A 20,184-nucleotide genomic window follows, 5' to 3' on the forward strand; every position below is an offset into this window, starting at 1 on the left:
ATTTGACCTCAGTATTCTTTCCTGCCATGACAGGGGGTCGGACTAGATGATCTGCTCAGGTCCCTTCCGACCCTAGAAACTATGAAACTATGTTTCTGTAGTTGCCATCCCCATTATGATAGTGCCATGTGCTTGTGTGTCCTGCCTGCTGTTGGTGAGTACCAAAATTGTCTTGTAGAAATGGGTCTGGGGGTTGGGTACAGTTGAGGCCTTGAAATAAATCCCCGTTTGTTACATTGTAAAGTGGGTTCCCTTTATGCAAATTTGAGTTATGCACCTTTTTCCAAGAATGCATGTACAGGAGACCCTCACCATTTGCGGGGGATCCATTTTGGAGATCACCATGAATGGCGAAATCTGTTAATACTGACGGGGCTACCCATCAGACCCCACAGCTGCCCCCTGCTCCCTCCGTGAGCCTGGGGACTGACCATTGCTGCCTCCAGGGGAGAAGATGTCGCCCCTGTTCCTGGTGCTCCTCCTCTGCCCACCAAGCTCTGCTCTCTGCTCCACCCTCCCCAGCTCTGCCCTCCCCTGCCCCATGCAGTGCTCCATATCTGGCTTAACTGTAGAGGCAGGAGCTCAGCGTAGTGCCAGAGGGAGCCACAGTGGTGCTCACCCCAATTCGTGCATTTGGCATGGCGCACTGCGAATACTCAAATCCATGAATAGCAAGGGTTTCCTGTAGAGCATAAAGCACGGGAAATGTGTATTCTTTTTTTATGACTATGAACTTATTTATGTGAAAGCTTAATGCTTGTGTAAATAAGTGGTAGGTACCCACAGTCCAAAGAAATTTCCTTATTTACTACTGTTCAGTGGGCAAAAAGGATTTTAATTTGCTACTGGACAATTTCTTATAACTGATGTTACAAGAAAATATACTAACCCATATATTTTATGTAACCCACATCTTTTCTTCCAACACTAGTTGGGAAAATTGGGGTACTAATTATATGTGAGGAAAAGGTGTAGAGATTTGGGCGGTGGAGGGGTGCAGAGTGGTGGTAGCATCAATTAATGCAGCATGCCGTATCGGGCCACAGAAACCCCAGGCCTCTGGTACTTATCTGTTGAGATTTTTTTTTTTCTTCCCCTTCTTTTCTTGAGGCTTTCCATACATAGGTTTTGTGTGGTACTTGGAGCCATGTCATATGTGAGAAAGTACTTGAACACAGTTGTGCCCTTACATTTTTAAAAATCATTTCCTAAAACTGAGTAGTCTTCAAATTATTCCTCTAAGCACGTTTTGTGTTTCTTAAATTAACCTAAGACATTACCTGTGGCTAGGAGGTGCTGAGACAGGCCATTATATAGAAGGAGCTTAGCAAGGCTTAACTTCCTGCTTGAACAGTAATATATCTCCTTTCTGGCCTTGAGTTCTTTAGGTGAGCTAGTCCTCTGGAATCGCTCTTCTTGTCCTCGTGCAGTGTAGCATCATTTCCTTTTAGGAGGGTATTGTGCCAGGCTTGGCTTGCACACACGTACACGGTGTGTTTTAAATGTCTATAAAATGATACAACTTTGTGTAGGGCCATATAACTTCCTTTGAAATGAGGCATACCAAGTGTGTTTGCATTAGTAAATGTTACTGCACTTAAAGTATGGTCATGCAAAGTTTATATGATTTAACTAAATTGCTTTTTTAAAGCAATTGAGACCACCTAAAGTGGTGTGCGTGTGTGCAAGACTACAGGAGAGATAAGTACGTACTGCGCCTTTTCTGAGGGGGAGAGAGAGATTGATTAAGGGAGGCATTTTTGCCAAGGGCTTAACTAGTAAAATGTTTTCTTAAGCACATGCGCTTGTAGGCTTGGCAGTGCCTGTAAGGAGAAATGCAAGGTGCTGCACCTAGGGAGGAAAAAATGTCCAGCACACCTACTGCCTAGGAAATGACCTGCTCGGCAGCACAGAAGCAGAAAAGGATCTCGGAGTCCTAGTGGACTCCAAGATGAACAGTGATGAAGTCATCAGCAAAGCTAACGGCACTTTATCATGCATCAGCAGATACACGACAAACAGAACCAAGGAGGTGATACTTCCCCTCTATCAGGCACTGGTCAGACTGCAGTTGGAATACTGCATCCAGTTTTGGGTGCCACACTTTAAGAGGGGTATGGGTAACCTGGAGAAGGGTCCAGAGAAGGGCCACTTGTATGGTTAAAGGCTTGCAAGCCAAGCTCTATGAGGAGAGACTAGGGCACCTGGACCTCTTCAACCTCTGCAAGAGAAGGTTGAGAGGTAACCTTGTGGCTGCCTCTAAATTCATCATGGGGATGCAGAAGGGAATAAGTGAGGCTCTGTTCACCAAGGTGCCCCTGGGGGTTACAAGAAATAATGCCCATGAGCTAGCAGAGAGCAGATTTAAACTGGACATTAGGAAGAACTTCAGAGTTAGAGTGGGCAAAATCTGGAATGGGCTCCCAAGGGAGGTGGTGCTCTCCCCTACCCTGGGGGTCTTCAAGAGGAGGTTGGATGGGTAGCTGGCTGGGGTCATCTGAACCCAGTACTCTTTCCTGCCTATGCAGGGGGTCGGACTTGATCTACTGAGGTCCCTTCCGACCCTAACATCTATGAATCTCTATGCTAGCACCATGACCAAAAGAGACCTGGGGGTCATGACTGACCATAAGATGAATATGAGCCACCAATGCGATACCACAGCTGGCAAAACAAACAAAATTCTGGCTTGCATTTACCGATGCATCTCCAGTAAAACCCAGGATGTCATCTTTCCACTGTACTCAGCCTTGGAGGGGCTGCAGCTGGAGTACTGCATCCAATTCTGGGCTCCACCAGTTAGGAAGGACATGGAGAAGCTTGACAGAGTCCAGAGGAGAGCCATGTGCATGGTCAGAGGGCAGGAGAGCAGGCCTTGTGAAGAGAGGCTGCGAGCTATGGGACTCTTCAACCTGGAGAAGCACAGGCTCAGGGGTGGCTTGGTGGCAGCCTATAAGTATATAATGGGTGTGCATCAGGATCTGGGGAAACACCTATTCACCAGAGCACCCCAGGGGATGACAAGGTCCAATGGTCACAAACTCCTGCAAGACTGTTGTGAGCTGGACTCAAGGAAAAACTTCTTTACTGTCCGAGCCTTCAAGGTCTGGAACAGACTCCCCCCGCAGAGGTGGTGCAAGCACCTACTCTGGATGCTTTCAAGAAACATTTGGACATTTATCTTGCTGGGATCCTTTGACCTTAGCTGACTTCCTGCCCCTTGGGCAGGGGGCTGGACCTGATGATCTAACGAGGTCTGTTCCAGCCCTAACGTCTATGAAATCTATGAAGTTCACTTCAGGCCAAAGACAAGTTTGTTAAAATTTGTGCATAGCAAAGGTAAGAGCTGTGAAATGAGACGTACATGATACTACAGTAAAAGTAGTACAGTCTAGCTGATTGCTAACTTGTGTTTTGAAAAGAGGATTGATCTAGTGTTGTCTCACCTGAATGGGCAAATAGTGCTTCAACTACAAAGCATATACGGGTTGAAAATTAAATCCATATAAAAACATGGCCTGCCTCTGTACATGGTCTTTTGTTGGAGTCAGCAATTTGAATCATGGCTGGTGGACCAGAAAAACCCACCACCCCAAAACAAAAGTTCAGGATGCTGGTGAACCAGCCTGTTTCTTGCCAGGTGACTAAAGCATATTAATTAACCCACTGTAACGTCTTACTAGAGTTGAGGCACATGTCGTTTACTTTTTTTATTGCAAGTTTGCTGCGGAGAAGAGTCCTAGATGGCATATAGGGTTGGTCTCTCTGCTACCTTGCAGCAGAAATTATTGTTTTGTTGCTAAGAACTGTACAGTGGGATAACTAATTTGTCAGTTTTCGTGCAGTAAAAACATACCTTGGCCTTGAAGAGAGAACTTTAGTTTAGCTTGGGTACTGTGCAAAAACTCATGAAAAATAGCTATTTTTATCCATTATAACATAGCTGCTGACAGGCATGGGGGGAAAAAACTGGAAGGGGCGGTGCAGTAGTTTGACACAGCTCTGCAGTATCTGTATAGATCACATACTTCAGCAGGGCTTTTTGGCACTTTTATGTAAAGTTGATTCAATAGGCTATTAAATTAAAGTGCCAAAAAGCCCCATTGAAGTATTGGATCTGTACAGATGTTGGGCAAGCTGGGTCAAACTAATGGGATGCTTTTTCTGGGCATGAGCTGAGCTTGGGGAGGGGGCATGCTGAATTTAAAGTGCCTTTTTTGTGTGTGTGCATGTGTAAGCAGTCTATAATATATTTTAACAAAGCAAAAACAAACTATTTGTAAAACATTGCATTCTTTTGTTTAAAAAATTATTTTTTGACCTTGTATGAAAGATCCATAAAAATGAAAGGGCAAACTGGTTGGCTATACAAGGCTAATTATGAAAACCTGAATTCTTCATCTGTATAAAGTACATTGAATAAACCTGCGTTAGACCTTCTTCTTAGTCTGTGTACTACCCTTCTCCCAGCATCTTCCCAGAGTGACAGGCCGGAGATGTTTTCTCATTTGCCAGCTCTGTAAGACGTAACAGCACTATCCTGAAAATTCAGCTGTCTGCTTATGCAATCTTCAGATCCATCTCGGTTACTGCTATTCCTTCTTCCTGTAACTTCATAATTGCCTTCTAACTCCCTTACTGCTTGTAAAGTCACTGAAATAATTTCCATTCTCTCCCCCTCCAGTCAGCAGCTCCATACTGGATATCTGAGACTATTTCCTGGTCTCTCTTTGCCCCCTCCCCTCCAAACTTCCCTTCCTGCCTTTCCCCACTTGCTCACCCTACATGCTACTTCTAATGCAAGAGAGAACATGCATGAATGTATGAGAGAGAATGTCTATTTATACTCCTCAGCATCCATGATGCTTCCTTTTGTATTCTGTCATGCTTTGTTTTATATGTACTGATTCCATTTATGATTGCTTATAGATTGCTTAATACCCAGTGCACTGATTTTTCTGATTGAGGAAGTAGATAGTAGAGTCAACTCTGTAGGAGGTGGAGACCAGGAACTGGGAAAAGAACATGATATGCCTAACACGTTACATAACTGCAAGGAAACTTTTCTTGCAGTTGGTTCAGGGGTATAGGTTGTAGCTGTGTTGGTCCAAGGACATAGGCAGACAAGGTTCTTTGGGTAAATCTAATAACTGCAGGATGCTTCCTCAGCCTGACAAAGAGGGTATTTATACCTGAAAGTTTGCAAAGAAGAATTTTTCCAACTGTTGGAGTTGGAAGATATCAGATTTACCCAAAGAACCATGTCTACTTACTGTTTCAACCTTTTTGAGTAGAGAGTTTAGGAGAATTCTGCTCTTCTTGTGTCAGGGTGACCTTTTCATTAGAATAGTTTGCCATTCTGAGCCACTATTCCTGACCTCCCGTGAGAGGGGGTGTGCATATTCTAGAAGGCCATGGATGTTTTCTGCCTGACTCTCTAATAATAATTTCATTACAGCATTATATAAAAAAGGAATGATGAAATGTTTACAAATGAGGTAGCATTCCCAGGGGTGGCCTCTGCATATTTTTCTTAAGATGTGACCCTTTGTGGTATTGAATGTCAGAGGCACTCTGAAAAAATCAGTGCCAGTCAGGACAGCATGAACATTCTCATCTGACACTGAACGTTTGGAGCAGAAATTATACAGCACAGAAAATAAGGAGCGATTTTTAAAAAAGATGTTTTTAATTGCTTGCTATGAAGTCATTTTCCATAAATTAATTTACAAATAATTCCTATGACCTTGCTATAATCTACTAAAATAACAATTGAGGTCAGGTAATACGTATTTGCTGCCGCAGTCTTGAGGAATGTCAAACCACTGAACTGGCAGACGTTAATCAGGAACCAGAGTTTGTTGAAGTGACAAAAAAGCTTCAGATAGTTGTTCTCTCTTCTGAAGACAAATTAAAATGAAAAAAAAATCAGTTTTGGTTTGATAACCAGCGTGCCCTAAGCATTAAACTCATTCAGTTTAAAGAAAGAATTTGTTTGCTTCTTCCAATCTTTGAATAGAACCTAGTGTTGCAAGATCTGCTAGCTTAAATCTCGCTGGATGGAGTTTCAAGAAACAACACGTTTCATTTGTTTAAGATGCAAATGCATTTTTTCTTGTGCGTCCAACACATGTAACATAACTATAAAAACGTCTCTTTATGAGGTGAAAACTATTTTCTACACTTTAATTATTCCAGTTGCCATCCAAAAGCATGATTTAAAATAATGAAATTGGTTAGAAATAGTCATTATTTGCTAACGTAATATGTAAAAGTTAAGAATATAAGGTTGAAATTACTAAATTCTCTCACATACACTATGTTCCTTCCAGGAAAAAAGTCAGCTGCTGGAAATTGGGGGGGGGGAGGTTAAGCAGGGAAATATGGCAATAACAGCTTTTTCAGTAGGAGCCTCTGCCAAGTAAAGTAACTTGGTATGAGCTGCCCCTGTGTGGCATTACTTTCCCTTCCCCAATCAGAGGCTCATGTTGCATCCCACGCGCTCCCCCCTGGGCACCAGCTGGCAAGTGACGGCAGCACAGAGTCCCTGCTCCCAGCACTGATGCGGGCATGGGAGCGGGGGTGTACCCTGCTGCCACTTACCCAGCCAGTGCTGGGGGGAGGGGGGGGTAGCAGGTGTGGCTTACTCCCAGGTGGAAGGGGGCAAGCGGCAGTAGGGCATAGCCCCTGCTCCCAGCGCTGCCACGCCCACATCAGCACTGGGAGTGGGGGTTCTGTTCTGTTGCTGCTTCCAAGCTGGCACAGCATGCAAGTGTGGCAGTGCTGGGAGTGGGGGTTGTGCCCTGCTGCTGCTTGCCCCCTTCTGCCCAGAGCAAGCCGTGCCTGTATCCCGCACCCCCTTGCCCCCGGCTGGGTAGTTTTGTCCCAGCCCCAATCCCTCCCTCACCCCTTCCCTTCCACCTCCCCCAACCCCAACAGACTTACCAGCTGGAGGCAGATGTGTCAACTGCCTGTCACATATGTGTGTTAAGAAACAGGGGGTGAAAACTGCAGGGATGGTAGCTCTTGCTGATGCTACAAAGCCTGCCAAGTTTCAAGGAGATAGGTGCAGGGTTTTGTGGGAAACTGCACCTCAAACTGCTGACGAGCAAAACTCTTGACACGGGTGACACTGTGTGTGTTAAGGCGCAGCAGGATGAAAGCTTCAGAAGAAGCTAACCCTTGCTGAGGCCATGAAGCCTTGCTAGCTGTCAAGGAGATAGGTGTAGGGACCCTGTACCTCCAACTGCTGACAGGCAAAACTCGTGTCATAGGTGATTGTGCAACTAAGTGTCTCTGTCTTGGATCAGAAGCAGTTCTGGGCTCTGTATTGATTCTTTCCTCTCCTTGGTCTGTGGTTTTCTAGGTGTTAATCCTTGCTCGTTAACTCATCTAGTAGCTAGCTACTGTGTATTGAGCTGGTCCCTGAGTGAATCATGATTGATTGGTAACACAGTAACATAGCAGCCAGGCCTGCAGTAGTTCCCTTCCTCCTCCCCTGTGCCCCAAAACTGACACGGTTGCACAAGCACCCATGACACAAGTTTTGCCCGTCAGCAGCTAGAGTTGCAGGGCCCCAGAACCCAGAAGCCCCTGCACTTACCTCCTTAACAGCTGGCAGGCTTTGTGGCCTCAGCAGGGGCTAGCAGGCCTGCAGCTTTCACCCTGCTGCACCTTAACACATACACTGTCACCCGTGTCACAAGCTTTGCTTGTCAGAAGCTTGAGGTGCAGTTTCCCAGAAACCCCTGTACCTATCACCTTGAAAGGTGGCACGTGTCATGCTCTCAGCAGAGGCTACCTTCTCGGCAAGTTTCATCTGAATCTGCCAAAAGACAACAAAGTTATAGCTATTTCACTGATTCCCCATTATACCCTATGGCCGAATCACAGAATCTTTTCCAAATTGATTTGGAAAGCCTAAAGCTTCCAGTGATTTGATTCAGATTCGTAGATTTGGCTTCCAGATCATCCAAATCATCTCTGAATCCAAAGCTTTTTACAGCCCTACTGTTCAGTCTATGTCTGAATCTCCGAAGCAGCACCAAATCTTTCAGATCTGATTTGGCCAAATCAAATCAGAACAGTGATTTGATCTCTGAGTCAAATCACTGTCCTGCAAATGGGCCAAATCAGAACTGAATTCTTGCTGCTTCGCACAGTCCTATCCAAGTAGTTTGGCTTGCCCTATAGCACCTGTAGTCTCTTGCAGTTGGGATTTAGGAGACCAGCCCCAGTGTTTTGCTTGCTTCCAACCCTCAGCCCCCTGGAATTGCCTGCACTTTCTCTTGGAAAATACTGTACCTGCCAATATTTTCAAGGAGAGATTTTTTTTTCTTAATTCTTTCTTTCAAAGAAGGATGTGCATCTTATTTGGGGGCACGTTTGTATGGAACGAAAATACAGTATATAATTGCTTAAATGTCTAGTATATTCCCCTCATTAATAAAGTCTGTATTTAGTTGTAAATCAGCCTGTCATACAGCTTATTAACCAATGAAACTTAATGTTTCTTTGGGAAATTAACACAAAAGCACCAGCAAAAGGCCTAGCAAATACAGAACAAGATTAACATTTATTATAGAGAAAGATCTTATATTTGTCAGTTAAAACTAGTGACTTAAATCATTCTGACATGCTATGCAGTGTTGTACAATTTTCAGTTGCTTTAGGCTTTTTATTTCTCTTGTAAATGTTTTTCATTTACTAGCAGGCTATAACTAGACCCTTTGCTCTAGTGGTAAGACTTTAGGGTAGATTAACTTCAAGTTGTTTAACAACAAAGTTCTTGGGCAGCTCTGTCACTTAAGATGAGACTCTTTAAAGCATATTTTTTATTCCTTTTGTTTTGCTTATAGGTATATCCGTTTATATGGGAGAAAATTTAGTAAAGAAGATCATGTGCTTTTTATCAAGTTGTTGTATGAGTTGGTGACAATTCAAAAGCTGGAGATCAGCATGATGCAAGGATTTGCACGTCTGTTGATAAACCTTTTAAAGTAAGTACTATTCTCTACAATCCATTGAAACTCTTATTTTTAAATATTTAAAGTCCATAACTGAAATAGTTTAAACTTGTTCCACAACTTTATGATGTGGCTTGTCTTCATGCCTTTTAACTCCATTTTGAGCTTGATAGCAACAGGTAGGTGACCTGTTGCTGGGGGCACTGACACTTTTCTGTTTTCCCAGTGGCTGGACATGGGGTGGGGAAGCTTACATGTGGGGGCCACTACCCCATAATGCCACCACTTCACATCCAGCTGTGTGCCAGCCTCCTCCCTCCCCCCTGCTCTGAGTCTGGCTGCCGGGGGGTAAGCTTATTAAAAAAGGTTGAAAACCCCTGCAGTAGACTAATTATTGCTCAGTAAATGTCTTGGCATCTACACGTATTCCCCTATTAAGCTGGAGTAAACTAATTTACTCTGTAGCAGGATAGTACTTGTTAAATACAAGTACTACCTTGCTGTGGAGTGAAAAAACCTGTAAATGCTGCCACGTCTGGCTGGGGCATGAGGTTGCTTCAGTGCAGGGCTGCCTGCTGCCTAGTCCCTCACTGAAGCACCTTTGTCCCCCAGCCAGTCCCTCCGCAGCATGCTGAGCTTGGGGGAGCAGCCCTAGGCTGGCAGGTGGTTCATAGTGTGGTCTTGAACACACCTTTTAACAGCAGTAAACTCCAGAGTGTATTGCTGCTGGATGCACGTTTAAACAGCGCACTCAGGAGCATTAAACTCTGGGGCAAGAAGCCTGGAGGTTATTGCTTCACATTAATTGCACGTGTAGCCATGCCCAGTGAGTTGTATTTCTTGGCTAAACTTTCCAAAAGCTCTGTAACATGTCTTATATCTATAAGGAAGGCATTTAAATGAATGGTTTGTAGATAAATTGGCATTGAAGTGGAATTAGAAGGAAATAGCTAAAAACAGATGTCGAAGTCAGCTTTCTGTTTTTCAGTTTCTAGGTATTCTGATGTGATTCACGCTGGCATGGATAAAGTTTAATTCTAAAGTGCACTTTATTGTCTTAAATTAGGAAAAAAGAACTTCTCTCAAGAGATGATTTGGAATTACCATGGAGACCACTTTATGAAATGTTGGAGAGGATACTGTATTCCAAAACTGAACACCTGGGATTAAATTGGTTTCCTAAGTAAGGTTCACTGTATTTTGAAGCATTTATTTTGGCTTTGTAGTCTTTAGAATTTTGTCAAGTGAGGTTTCAAATTTTGTTTGTTATGTTTTAAAAGTAGATGTATAGTAAATGAGCAAATATTTTGGTGTTTGGCAGTTAAGTTAAAAAAAAAAAAAAATGTTGGATAATCATATACATTCCTCTGTCAGTTAGTAGTTTTTTTCCATGTGTCTTTGTTTTTCATATACTTTTTCAAGTTTTTCTAAGTACATCACAGGATGAGTCTTCCACCATTTCTATTAGGAAACTAAACTGTTAGATCTGATGCTATAGTCAAAATTATAACATCCTCTTAATTCCACAGTGAGATTTAGCAAAACAAATGAGTTCTTTGGTACACATATACCCAATACACATGAAAATGTAATCGCTTTATATAATAGTGGATATAGCGTATTTTCTTCCATATAACCTACATCGTTTCTTCACATATAATGCACACTCCTATTTTCCCCAGCTGGCTTTTGGCGAAAAGCCATCCCCATGTGTCCACCCTTTCCCTGCTGCCAAATTTCCAGATCCTTGGGGAGTCATCCTACACCTCCCCAGCTGTGCGCTGAATTGGGCTAGGGTGTGGGGCTGATCTGTAGCTGGACCTGATGCACTGGGTCCAACCGTAGACATTAGCTCCAGAGCCACCTGGTGACTTGAACCCAGCATGCTGGTACTGAGGCTTTGTGCTGGGTCAGATCTGGCATTGTGACTTTAGAGCCAGTGCATGGGGTCAGACCCAGCATGCAATCCTAGACTTTGGGGGGCTGTCTGACTCAGCATGTAGGTCTGGAGCCAGCCAGGTGGTTCTGGATTTCGTGTGCTGGGTCCGACCTGACATGTGGCTCTCGGCCTGTGCTGGACTCAGACCTGGCATACTGACCTCATCCAGTATGTGGGGCTGGGAGCAGACTTGGCTCCCTAGCTGCTGCCACTCAACCATCTCAAGGATCTTTCTGTCTTCAGGCTCCCTTTCCAAATAATAGTGTGTAATATATATAGAGTATGCTATATGGAAGAAAATATGGTATGCACAAGAAAGTACTTTATGTGAAGATGATTATATATAAGAATTTAGACCTCCAGAATGCTAATATGTAGGTAAATCTAGTTATTCAAAGTTTAATAAAATGTTTCTAAACATGCTTATTTTTAGAGGGGGCATGGAAGCAGTCTGTGACCTGCATATTGCCTTTGCATAAAGCCACTATAGAATGAGTGAAGTCTGGATATAGGACTTTGTAGGGACATTTGGTGTATGCAATACATATTGGCTATTGCCAGTCAAATTACAAAACAATCCTGATTCATAGCCCAGGAATCCTGAATTTTTACTATACAGTCTATTTATAATAAGAACCAAAAAGATTGTGAATTTATTAATGCACTACTAAAGGATTATACCAGGTAGCAAACAAAAGCCTTGTTGTCACATCTTTGTTCATGGTATCTTGGTTATCTCTTTAACTAACTGCTTTTTGTCAGGTAAAGATTCATAGCTTCGTTTGTTTAATTTTCTTAATTTCCTACTCATCTCTGCTCAGTCTGTTGGAGTCCCCTTATTGTACTGTCTGGTACCACTTATGAGTAGATAGAGCTGGTTGAATTTTTCAGGGGGTTGGGGCTGCTGTCGAGAGAGCCCCATGCTTTTGTGAGAGATGCTATAAAATCAAGCTGTGAAAAGTCATTGAATAGCATAGTTACTATGTTTACCTTCTCCCATTCTACCTTTCAAAAATTCTCCAGCTCTGGAAAGTTAAAAGAAAAAGTTAAGAAATTGAGAGATTCATTTACTGTATGTAGTAGCAAAATAGAAAAAGTGGAAGTGAGGAGGAAGCAAAACTCAAATTTTTCAATTTTATTTAAAACCTTCATGCTTTCAAGAATCAAACCAATGAGTACTTCTGTTTGAATTGAACCTTTGTCTTGAGAATTTGAGTGGAAATATTGTATTTAACATTTTTGGAGGAAAAACAGGTTTTCAGACCAGCCACACTTAAAAGTGATGCACACTTGTTTCATTTCTTTAGTAAAATCCTGCATCCCTGTTAAGTGTCTTGACTAGAAAACAACCAAGTTAAGGCTGTGGTTATGTTAGGAAAACCTTTGCTGCTCAGCTTTTCTTTTGATTGTGATACAATTCTGTTAAAGAATACAGTCAAATTAAAAAAATCACACTTTCCTTTTGGAAACATATATGTGTTTATTAGTAACAGAGATCAGAAGAAAACACTATTTTGCTTGGTTGCTTGCTTTATCTTACTCATGTCACATTCTTTTGAAACTGCTGTCATGTATTTTGCCCTATAGGATCTTTTTATTTAGTTTAACATTTGTCATGAAAGAAATAACGGGACACAAATTGGTGTGGTGGGCAGGAGAAATGAATTATAAGATCCAAATGGAGATGGTATAGATGAAAATATTATTTTGGATTAATTATATTTGAAGCTTTCAGGATCTTATTATGCAGTGCGATGTGTTCTCATATAGTGTTCTTTTTGCAACATTGATGCTCAAATTGAATGAGTTCCTTTTGCTGAGTGTGAAAGGATAATTATTTAAATATTGCCAGGTTAATCTTACGATGTAGTTGTTGATGTAAATGTTGTATTCCATTTCACATTTAAATCTCTCTTTTCTTGCATTCAGTTCATATCGACCAGGCTTGTCTTCACCTAAAACATTTGTGCTTAATGTTTTACATAGGTGGTAAGGACATTTTCTGTTCAGCTCTGGCCGATGTGTTATCTTCTGCATGTTTTGTTAGACTGTAACACTTGTCACGCAGGTGTAATTTTTTTTGCATAAATTAATTGTTTTGGAAAATCAATGTTAACATTACACCACTGTTTATGAGAATGTCGCACTGTATTTAAACCTTTCTAATTGTGGAACAACATACCATGTGTGAAGTGGCTGATACAATGGCTATGTGCTAATTACTTTAACCAACAAATATATTTCAAATGGTGAAATGCTAGGATAAAATCTATGTTTTCAGTAAATGGTAATTTGGATTATGGACAAAATGCATATTTATATAGTATTAGAAATGCATGTCGCTTACTTTACTACAAAATATTGAGAGTAAATAGAAGAACAAGAAACCCCTTAAGTAACAATTTCTAGTAGCAAGCTTAGTATGAAATGAGTTTTACCAGTAACTGGAGGGTTTTGACTACAGTGGATTTTTGCCAAGTGGAAACTTTTTTTTTTTTAAAGCTGGCTTATGAACATGTAGAAACATAAGTAGAAAATTAGGATGATATTCAGAAAGATATTTTAGTATACAAACATTCATGATCTGGGGGCAGCGGGGCAGGCCCTACGAGGACAGGCTATGGGACATGAACCTGTTCAGCCTCCACAGGAGAAGGCTGAGGGGGGATCTAGTGGCCTGTTACAAACTAGGCAGAGGGGACCAGCAGGCATTGGGGAGTCCCTGTTCCCCTGAGCACCGCCAGGAGTGACCAGGAATAATGGTCACAAGCTGGCAGAGGGTAGATTCGGACTAGACATCAGGAGGCGCTACTTTACTGTCAGGGTGGCTAGGATCTGGAACCAACTTCCAAGGGAAGTGGTGCTGGCTCCTAGCCTGGGGGTCTTTAAGAGGAGGCTAGACTAAAACCTTGATGGGGCCGTTTGACCCCAGTACTTTTTCCTGCCAAGGCAGGGGGTCGGACTTGATGATCTGCTCAGGTCCCTTCCAACCTTATAAACTATCAAACTATTCTAAAAAAAGTATATGTTTAGTTGTAACACCCATGTACAATATTGGATTGTAAAAGTTAATTTTGGCACATTGGGTGAAATAATGCAGTTTGAAGCTGTGGCTGGTTGACCATTATTTCTGTATAAGCTTTTAGAGCAAAACATTTTATTGGATGGCTAGAATGTCATTTACTGCAGCATGATTTTTTTCATGGGTGGATCTTGTGATGCTTGTGCATTCCACTCTGTTTTTGATCTTCAGTGTTGTGTGTCAGTATTTTAGTTCTTATTGATTTGTGTATTTTAAGATATTGCACACACTCTGTATTCAGAGTGTTATTGAAGGTGTTCCAGGTTAGCTAGGACATGCCCTCTTACATATGAAGAAAATAAGCCTCATAATACTTAACTCTGTTCTTGGGCAGGTTTTTGTAACTTTTGTTTTTTTTAAATGTAGCTGTATGACAAGACTGCTAATAAGTTAGTATGTCTGTCTGTAGTTAACCAGGAGGGCCAGGTAACTTTAAGTGAAAGAATGTTCATTGAGATTTAGAAAATTAGAGATTTTTATAAAGGTAACAGGCAGTATAAGATAGGAATCTAGTGCAAAAATGAGCAAAAGCCACTGCTTAAGAGGGTTAAGACAGTTCATTCAAATCAGTAGCAAAGACAGTAACTAATACCCCTAAGACTGAGTTTTACTTTCCAGCTGTACTACCTTGTCTTGCTTCTGACAGGTAGGTAGTTAAGCTAGAATCTCAAAATCTGTGTTCATTGACTTATAGTTAAACTGGATAATGGGCTTTCACCTATCCTTTATTTTGACAAAATCATATTTGCTGTCTTTTAGTCAATTATTTTTAGTTTGCATTGTGAATCTGAAGATCTGCTTTAAATAGTATTGAAAATTAGTGGAGTGGAAAGACCAGTCTCATCTCTTGTATCAGAAACTGTCAGTTTTAACCTCCTTCCCTCCCTTCCAGTTCTCCAAATACTCCTTTGCATTTCATGTTTGAGTAGAATATGGTGACTTTTTTTATTCCACACAACTTGAAAGACCATTCATGTCAAATTTCAACAGCTTTTAGTATTACAGACTGCTGCTGACCCAGCTCTTTCTTGTCTGTCTCATGCAATGAAATGTACTAGGTTTTCCAATAATTTAATTATTCAGGAATTTTTTTTTTAGCATAACTTCATTATTTGCAACAGGCGTTTGGCACTTTTGCTTGCAGTTTTACACCATTTTAGAAGGCTGACGGCTTCCCTTTAAAGAAATTTGATTTCCCCTTTTTCTTTTAATTTATTTTGTTAGCGCTGGGTAAGGACTGCAAAAAAGTCTTTTATAAAGCACTTCTTCAATTGAAGTAGTGTTGTGGGGAAGGATAAGAGAATGCTGGTTTGCAGTTAATTCTGTGGTGAAGTTGAAGGGTTGATAGATAGTTAGTTCATAGGCTTCTCTGGAGGGCAGAGTGGGGTGCCTGATCTATTCACAGTCTTTTTATGTGGAATTTATTCCCTTTGTGGGATGGCTGAAAAGTAAGGCATACTATGCACGTGGCCAGGATAGAAAATAATTTTAACTGGATTTCAACATTTGATTTGGAGAGCAGTCAGCCTTTCTTCCTTATATCCTGATGAAGGCTTCGGTTCTGTGTTGTCTCTTCTTTTGTTGCTGTGGTGAGGGATGTAGAGTGTTTCTTTTTAAGCCGTGTGTAAGCTACAGCTAAAGTAACAATGATGATCTAACTTCCGTGTAATCTTTTTCTTCAGGGAATCTGGTGAAATGTGAGCTACCATTTTGTATTCATTACAAAGTATTGCTCAGTACAAGGCTGTTTAAAATGTGAAATTGCCCTTTACAATGCCATGGGTATTTAAGATGTCATCTGCTTTTTGAACAAACTTACTATGTGTATGAGATCTGGTTTGAAGGTATTTGGTGTTGCCACGTGTGAAGTTTCACTTAAGAATTATAGTAGAACAGTTGTTAACTTCAAAGGTAAAAAGTTTTGCTACCTGTCATTAGGAGAACTTGTTCAGCAAGTTATTGTGTTAGGAAGCTGGTAAAACAACTAGTCAGTTATAGGTAATTCACTTTATTTAGTTAGGAATATATACACATTCATACAAACACCTTTCCCCATCCTCCCAGGGTTTTAGAATTAGGAGTCTAAGCTAAAATTTACTGAAATAAATTGACTTGATTTGTCTTGAAACTTTCTCTTCTATAATAAATGCCACTTTTTTCCTATTAATGTTTCGAGTTTCTACAAAAAAAAGCTATGATGATTCTGCTTGTTAATCTACAATAGAGTGCAAGATATAACCGTTTAATAATTACATTAATTTTTCACTTTTTGTTGAGATATAGTGAATATTGGAATGGAACAAGGTGTAGAATTAGGGGTTTAGTAAAGTAGCTTTAATTGTTGTGATTAGATCCATGCAGAAGAAAAGGATTAGTTACTGCATGTTCACAGATGGTGTCTAATTGCATCTATATCATCTTGGACTTAAAACAGTCATATGATGACTGTCTTAATTATATGCTGTACTTGAAATACACTAACGTAATTCTCCAATAACCTCTTTCTTTTTTGTTTCAGTTCTGTAGAAAGTGTCCTAAAAACACTTGTTAAAAGCTGCCGGCCGTAAGTATTTGAACTGCTTTCCAACTTTTATGCATATTTTAAATATTCTTTCCCCGTAACACATTGGAACTAAAAAGCATAAGGTTTCGCATTTTTTCCCCTCCTTTGCCAGCATAACCCTTAGCATTTGGAGACAGTTTTGAAAAGGAAACTATTTTTAGTAGTTTGTATTTGATAAAAGCCTTTGTTCTAATGCAGTAGTGCTCAATAGGGGTGTGCAAAATGGGCTGTATTTGATTTGGATTAGGCCTGAATCAGGGACAGTGATGCAATTTCATTGATTTGGATCACTGTCCCCGATTTTTTTTGATTCAGCTGAATCCAAATCTGAAGATTCAATACTGATTTGGAGAATCAGTGATTCGGCCATAGGCACAGTTTTAAGTGTGTATTTTTCGGTTTTTTTCCTACATACCTTGAGGTACCAGGTGTGATTTATGAACGCTGCAATGCTGGGGTGGATGGAGCATCCCACAGGAGCACTTCTGGTCCACTTCGGGGTGCGCTGCTGAGCATGCGGGGTGCGCTGCTGAGCACGCAGGGGGCCCCCCTGCGGCTTGGCAATTGGCTGCAGGGGGACCCCAAGTGCCTTGCACACCCAGGAGGTACCAGTCGCCAAGCCAGGAGGCATGGGGGGGGCCCCCCAGCGCGGTTCTGGGCGGACCCAGAAGTATGTCTGGTCCACTTCCGAGTCTGCTGTGAAGCATGCTGGGGAGCCCCCCGCACTCATATGGGATACTCCATCTGCCCCAGTATCGCAGCATTCATGGTACCTTGAGGTATGTAGAAAAAACATTTAAAGTTGTGTCTCCCTGAATTGTCAAATCTTTCCAAATCTCTCCAAATCAGTTTGATTCAGAGACATTAAAGGGTCTTCTGATTCAATTCGGAGATTTGGCCGCCAAATCAGGCCAAATCTCCGCTGAATTGAATCGGGGACTGAAGCTTTGCACAACCCTAGTGCTCAACCTTTTTCCTGGCAGTCTCTGGTCTGGTCTGGTCTGACTGTGGGCCAGATGGAGGTTCCAATCTAGTGTCCAGGGCCAGCATGGTGGCTACTATCCAGCCACATGAAGCGGGGTAGGCAGCATCCTGAGCCCAACCCCCAAGGGAGAAATGGGGTTTCACTTAGCCCCATGGAGAGGGAAATGTGATCTAGCTTGGGGGGGGGGGGACACGGTGAAGTGGTGTGGCCCAGCCTGGCCCCAACCTAGGGGAAGGGGGGGTGCAGCCTGGCCTTCTGGGGAGGAGGAGGAGGCACAATCTGACTCTGACCGGGTGTGTGGTGTTTGGGATTTGGAAATTTGGCGGGGGAGGGGACTATTTATTATTATTTCATCATTTTAAATCAATATGAAGGTACCTTCATTAGTTTTAAAGGAATGCAACTGCATAATGGTTTTTATTATTTCCTTTTAGCCAGCATCACTAAATTTAATTTTTCAGTTATTCCCTTTGTACCTGAGAGAGAAATGTTTGCTTCCTAGTTCTGCTGTCCTGGAAGTGGATGCTAATTTAGAGGCTAAAAGCCATGTCTCAACCTAAGGGTGAGGTTGGAAGAACTAAAAGCATGATTAGTAGTAACTTTTTGTACAAGTAATTCCATATTCTTGTGGTGCAACACACTAGCTTTTTATGCGCACACAGCTCCCTAAAGAAGATAAAGAATTCTGGAGTGACTATCTTTTAGAAAAGCAGTATGCTTTATTCTAAGGAAGTGGGACCTTTTCTCTCCTTAGCTAAGGTCTCAAATGCCATTAGGAGTCAGCTTATTTACTTGAATCCAAGAGAATTTTTTTTCTTTCATGTGCCCTCTATTCAACACAGGAGAAGAAGGTGGGGAACCTCACCTTGTGTTTGAATACCGCACGGAGCAGGTGGCTGCTCCAGCTCTACCCCACCCCTGGAATGGGAGAATGCATGGGAACTGCTGTGGCTCCAGCTCTGGCCTTCATGTGAATGGGCTGAGCCAGAGCCACTGCATAGGGTAAGCAGCAGCCAAAAGGGGCAGGAAAATGGGGAGACAATAGGCAGGGTATAAGCTGCCTGTCTCTTTTCATGTTGGTTGTTCCTCTGCCTCTGTTTCCCCATTTCAGTGGTGGTGGGGGAAGACTCTCCAAATTAGAGATGGCCCTACAGATTAAAGATGACTCTCCAAATTAGATTCCTTAATGTCCAATTTTAACAAATTTATAAAATCGAATTATTGGGAAGCTGTCTTAAATTTGAAGTAGTCTTGGATTCAGGGAAATGTGATGAATTGTCTCTCACAGTCTTTACCTCAAGACAGTTCTTCTTTATGAGGGTTTTTGAGCTTTTAGATGTAACATGAAGCAGGGGGAGTTGATTACAGGTGCAGTTTTTTTAAAAATAATCTATGGTTCTAATCTTGAATTGTCATATCCTTTAGTTTAATTCTTGTTTTTGTGAATTACTGGTTTGGTTCTGATATTGTTCTTTGTAATAAGTAATTATTGACTGTAGCATGTGAGTACATGACCTACTGTAAAATTTAATTTCATGGCAATCCTCCACCCCTCAAGAAAACACTGACTACACAGTGATTTTTCTGAGTGTGTATCATTTTAGACTTTTCTTCCTTTTTAGGTATTTTCCAGAGAATGCCACTGCAGAAATGCTAGATGAGTGGAGACCTTTAATGTGTCCATTTGATGTTACCATGCAAAAGGCCATCACCTATTTTGAACTGTTTCTACCCACTACCCTTCCTCCAAAACTTCACCATAAAGGTTTTAGGTAAGTATATCTAAATATGCAAGGGACAGGACTAGGAGGAATAATTTCAGTTTGACGGGGGAAGGTTAGGGGGATATTAGGAGAAATTTTTATTGGTGTGATGGGGTTAATTAAGCATTGGAAGGGAGTACAGAAAGAGGCTGTGGAATCTGCATACTTGGAAATTTTTTAAGAGTAGATGATACCAGGGCAGTTGAACTGGTGGGCCTGTAGGCCATATGTGGCCCATAAGAGGTTAAGTTGTGGCCCCTAACTTGGTGTTCTGCCATCACTGGCTGCAGGAGTGCTGGTTGCCATCACCTGTGACTCATCTGGTACAGCCTGTGCTGCATGTAGCCTTCACTGGTGCAGCCCATGGGATATGTGGCCCTTGGAGGCTTAGAAGTTGGGAGAGGCCTGGGTTAGATGAGTGCTAGACCAAGATGGTTTAGTCAGGGATGATCCTACTTGGAGCATGGGTTTGGACTAGATGACCTCCTGAGTGAGATTACTTGCAACCCTACTTTTTGTGATTCTATTAAATATCTTAAACTTTGTCTCTTATATTGTAATACCCAACTGCATGATCAAGGGATTGCCTTTTAACTTCTTGTTTTTGAAGTCTCATATCATGCTCCTTGGAGTTGGTAGTGCCATGGGGTGAAGTGGGCCCAGACCTGGCATGGGGGTGGAGGGGAGGAGTGGGACCCTTGTGGTGGGGGGTGGGGAGGAAGAAGCAGGCCCAGGCAGTGGGGGGATGGGAGGTGTGGACTCTGGTCTGGGTCTGATGTGGGGGGGGAGGATCAGGCTCAAGAAGGGGTGGAGAAGCTGGCCTGCTGTGGTGGTAGAGGGAGCAGTGGGCCTGGCCCAATGTGGCATTGGCAAGGGGAGGGGAGGA

The 20,184-nt window shown here is 42.1% G+C and overlaps 1 protein-coding gene across 1 annotated transcript in view; it reads left to right on the forward strand.

Annotated features, from left to right (window-relative positions):
• Positions 1-20,184, forward strand: part of PSME4 (proteasome activator subunit 4) — a 115,564-nt gene that overhangs the window by 10,456 nt on the left and 84,924 nt on the right. Inside the window, exons 2-5 of the mRNA XM_019549302.1 lie at positions 8,859-8,999; positions 10,033-10,149; positions 16,506-16,550; positions 19,158-19,307. Coding sequence (XP_019404847.1) covers positions 8,859-8,999; positions 10,033-10,149; positions 16,506-16,550; positions 19,158-19,307 — 453 coding nt within the window. The remainder of the gene's footprint in view (positions 1-8,858; positions 9,000-10,032; positions 10,150-16,505; positions 16,551-19,157; positions 19,308-20,184) is intronic.

Source organism: Crocodylus porosus, unplaced genomic scaffold (genome assembly GCF_001723895.1).
Source record: "Crocodylus porosus isolate Cpor-Errol unplaced genomic scaffold, CroPor_comp1, whole genome shotgun sequence".
Lineage (NCBI taxonomy): Eukaryota > Metazoa > Chordata > Crocodylia > Crocodylidae > Crocodylus > Crocodylus porosus.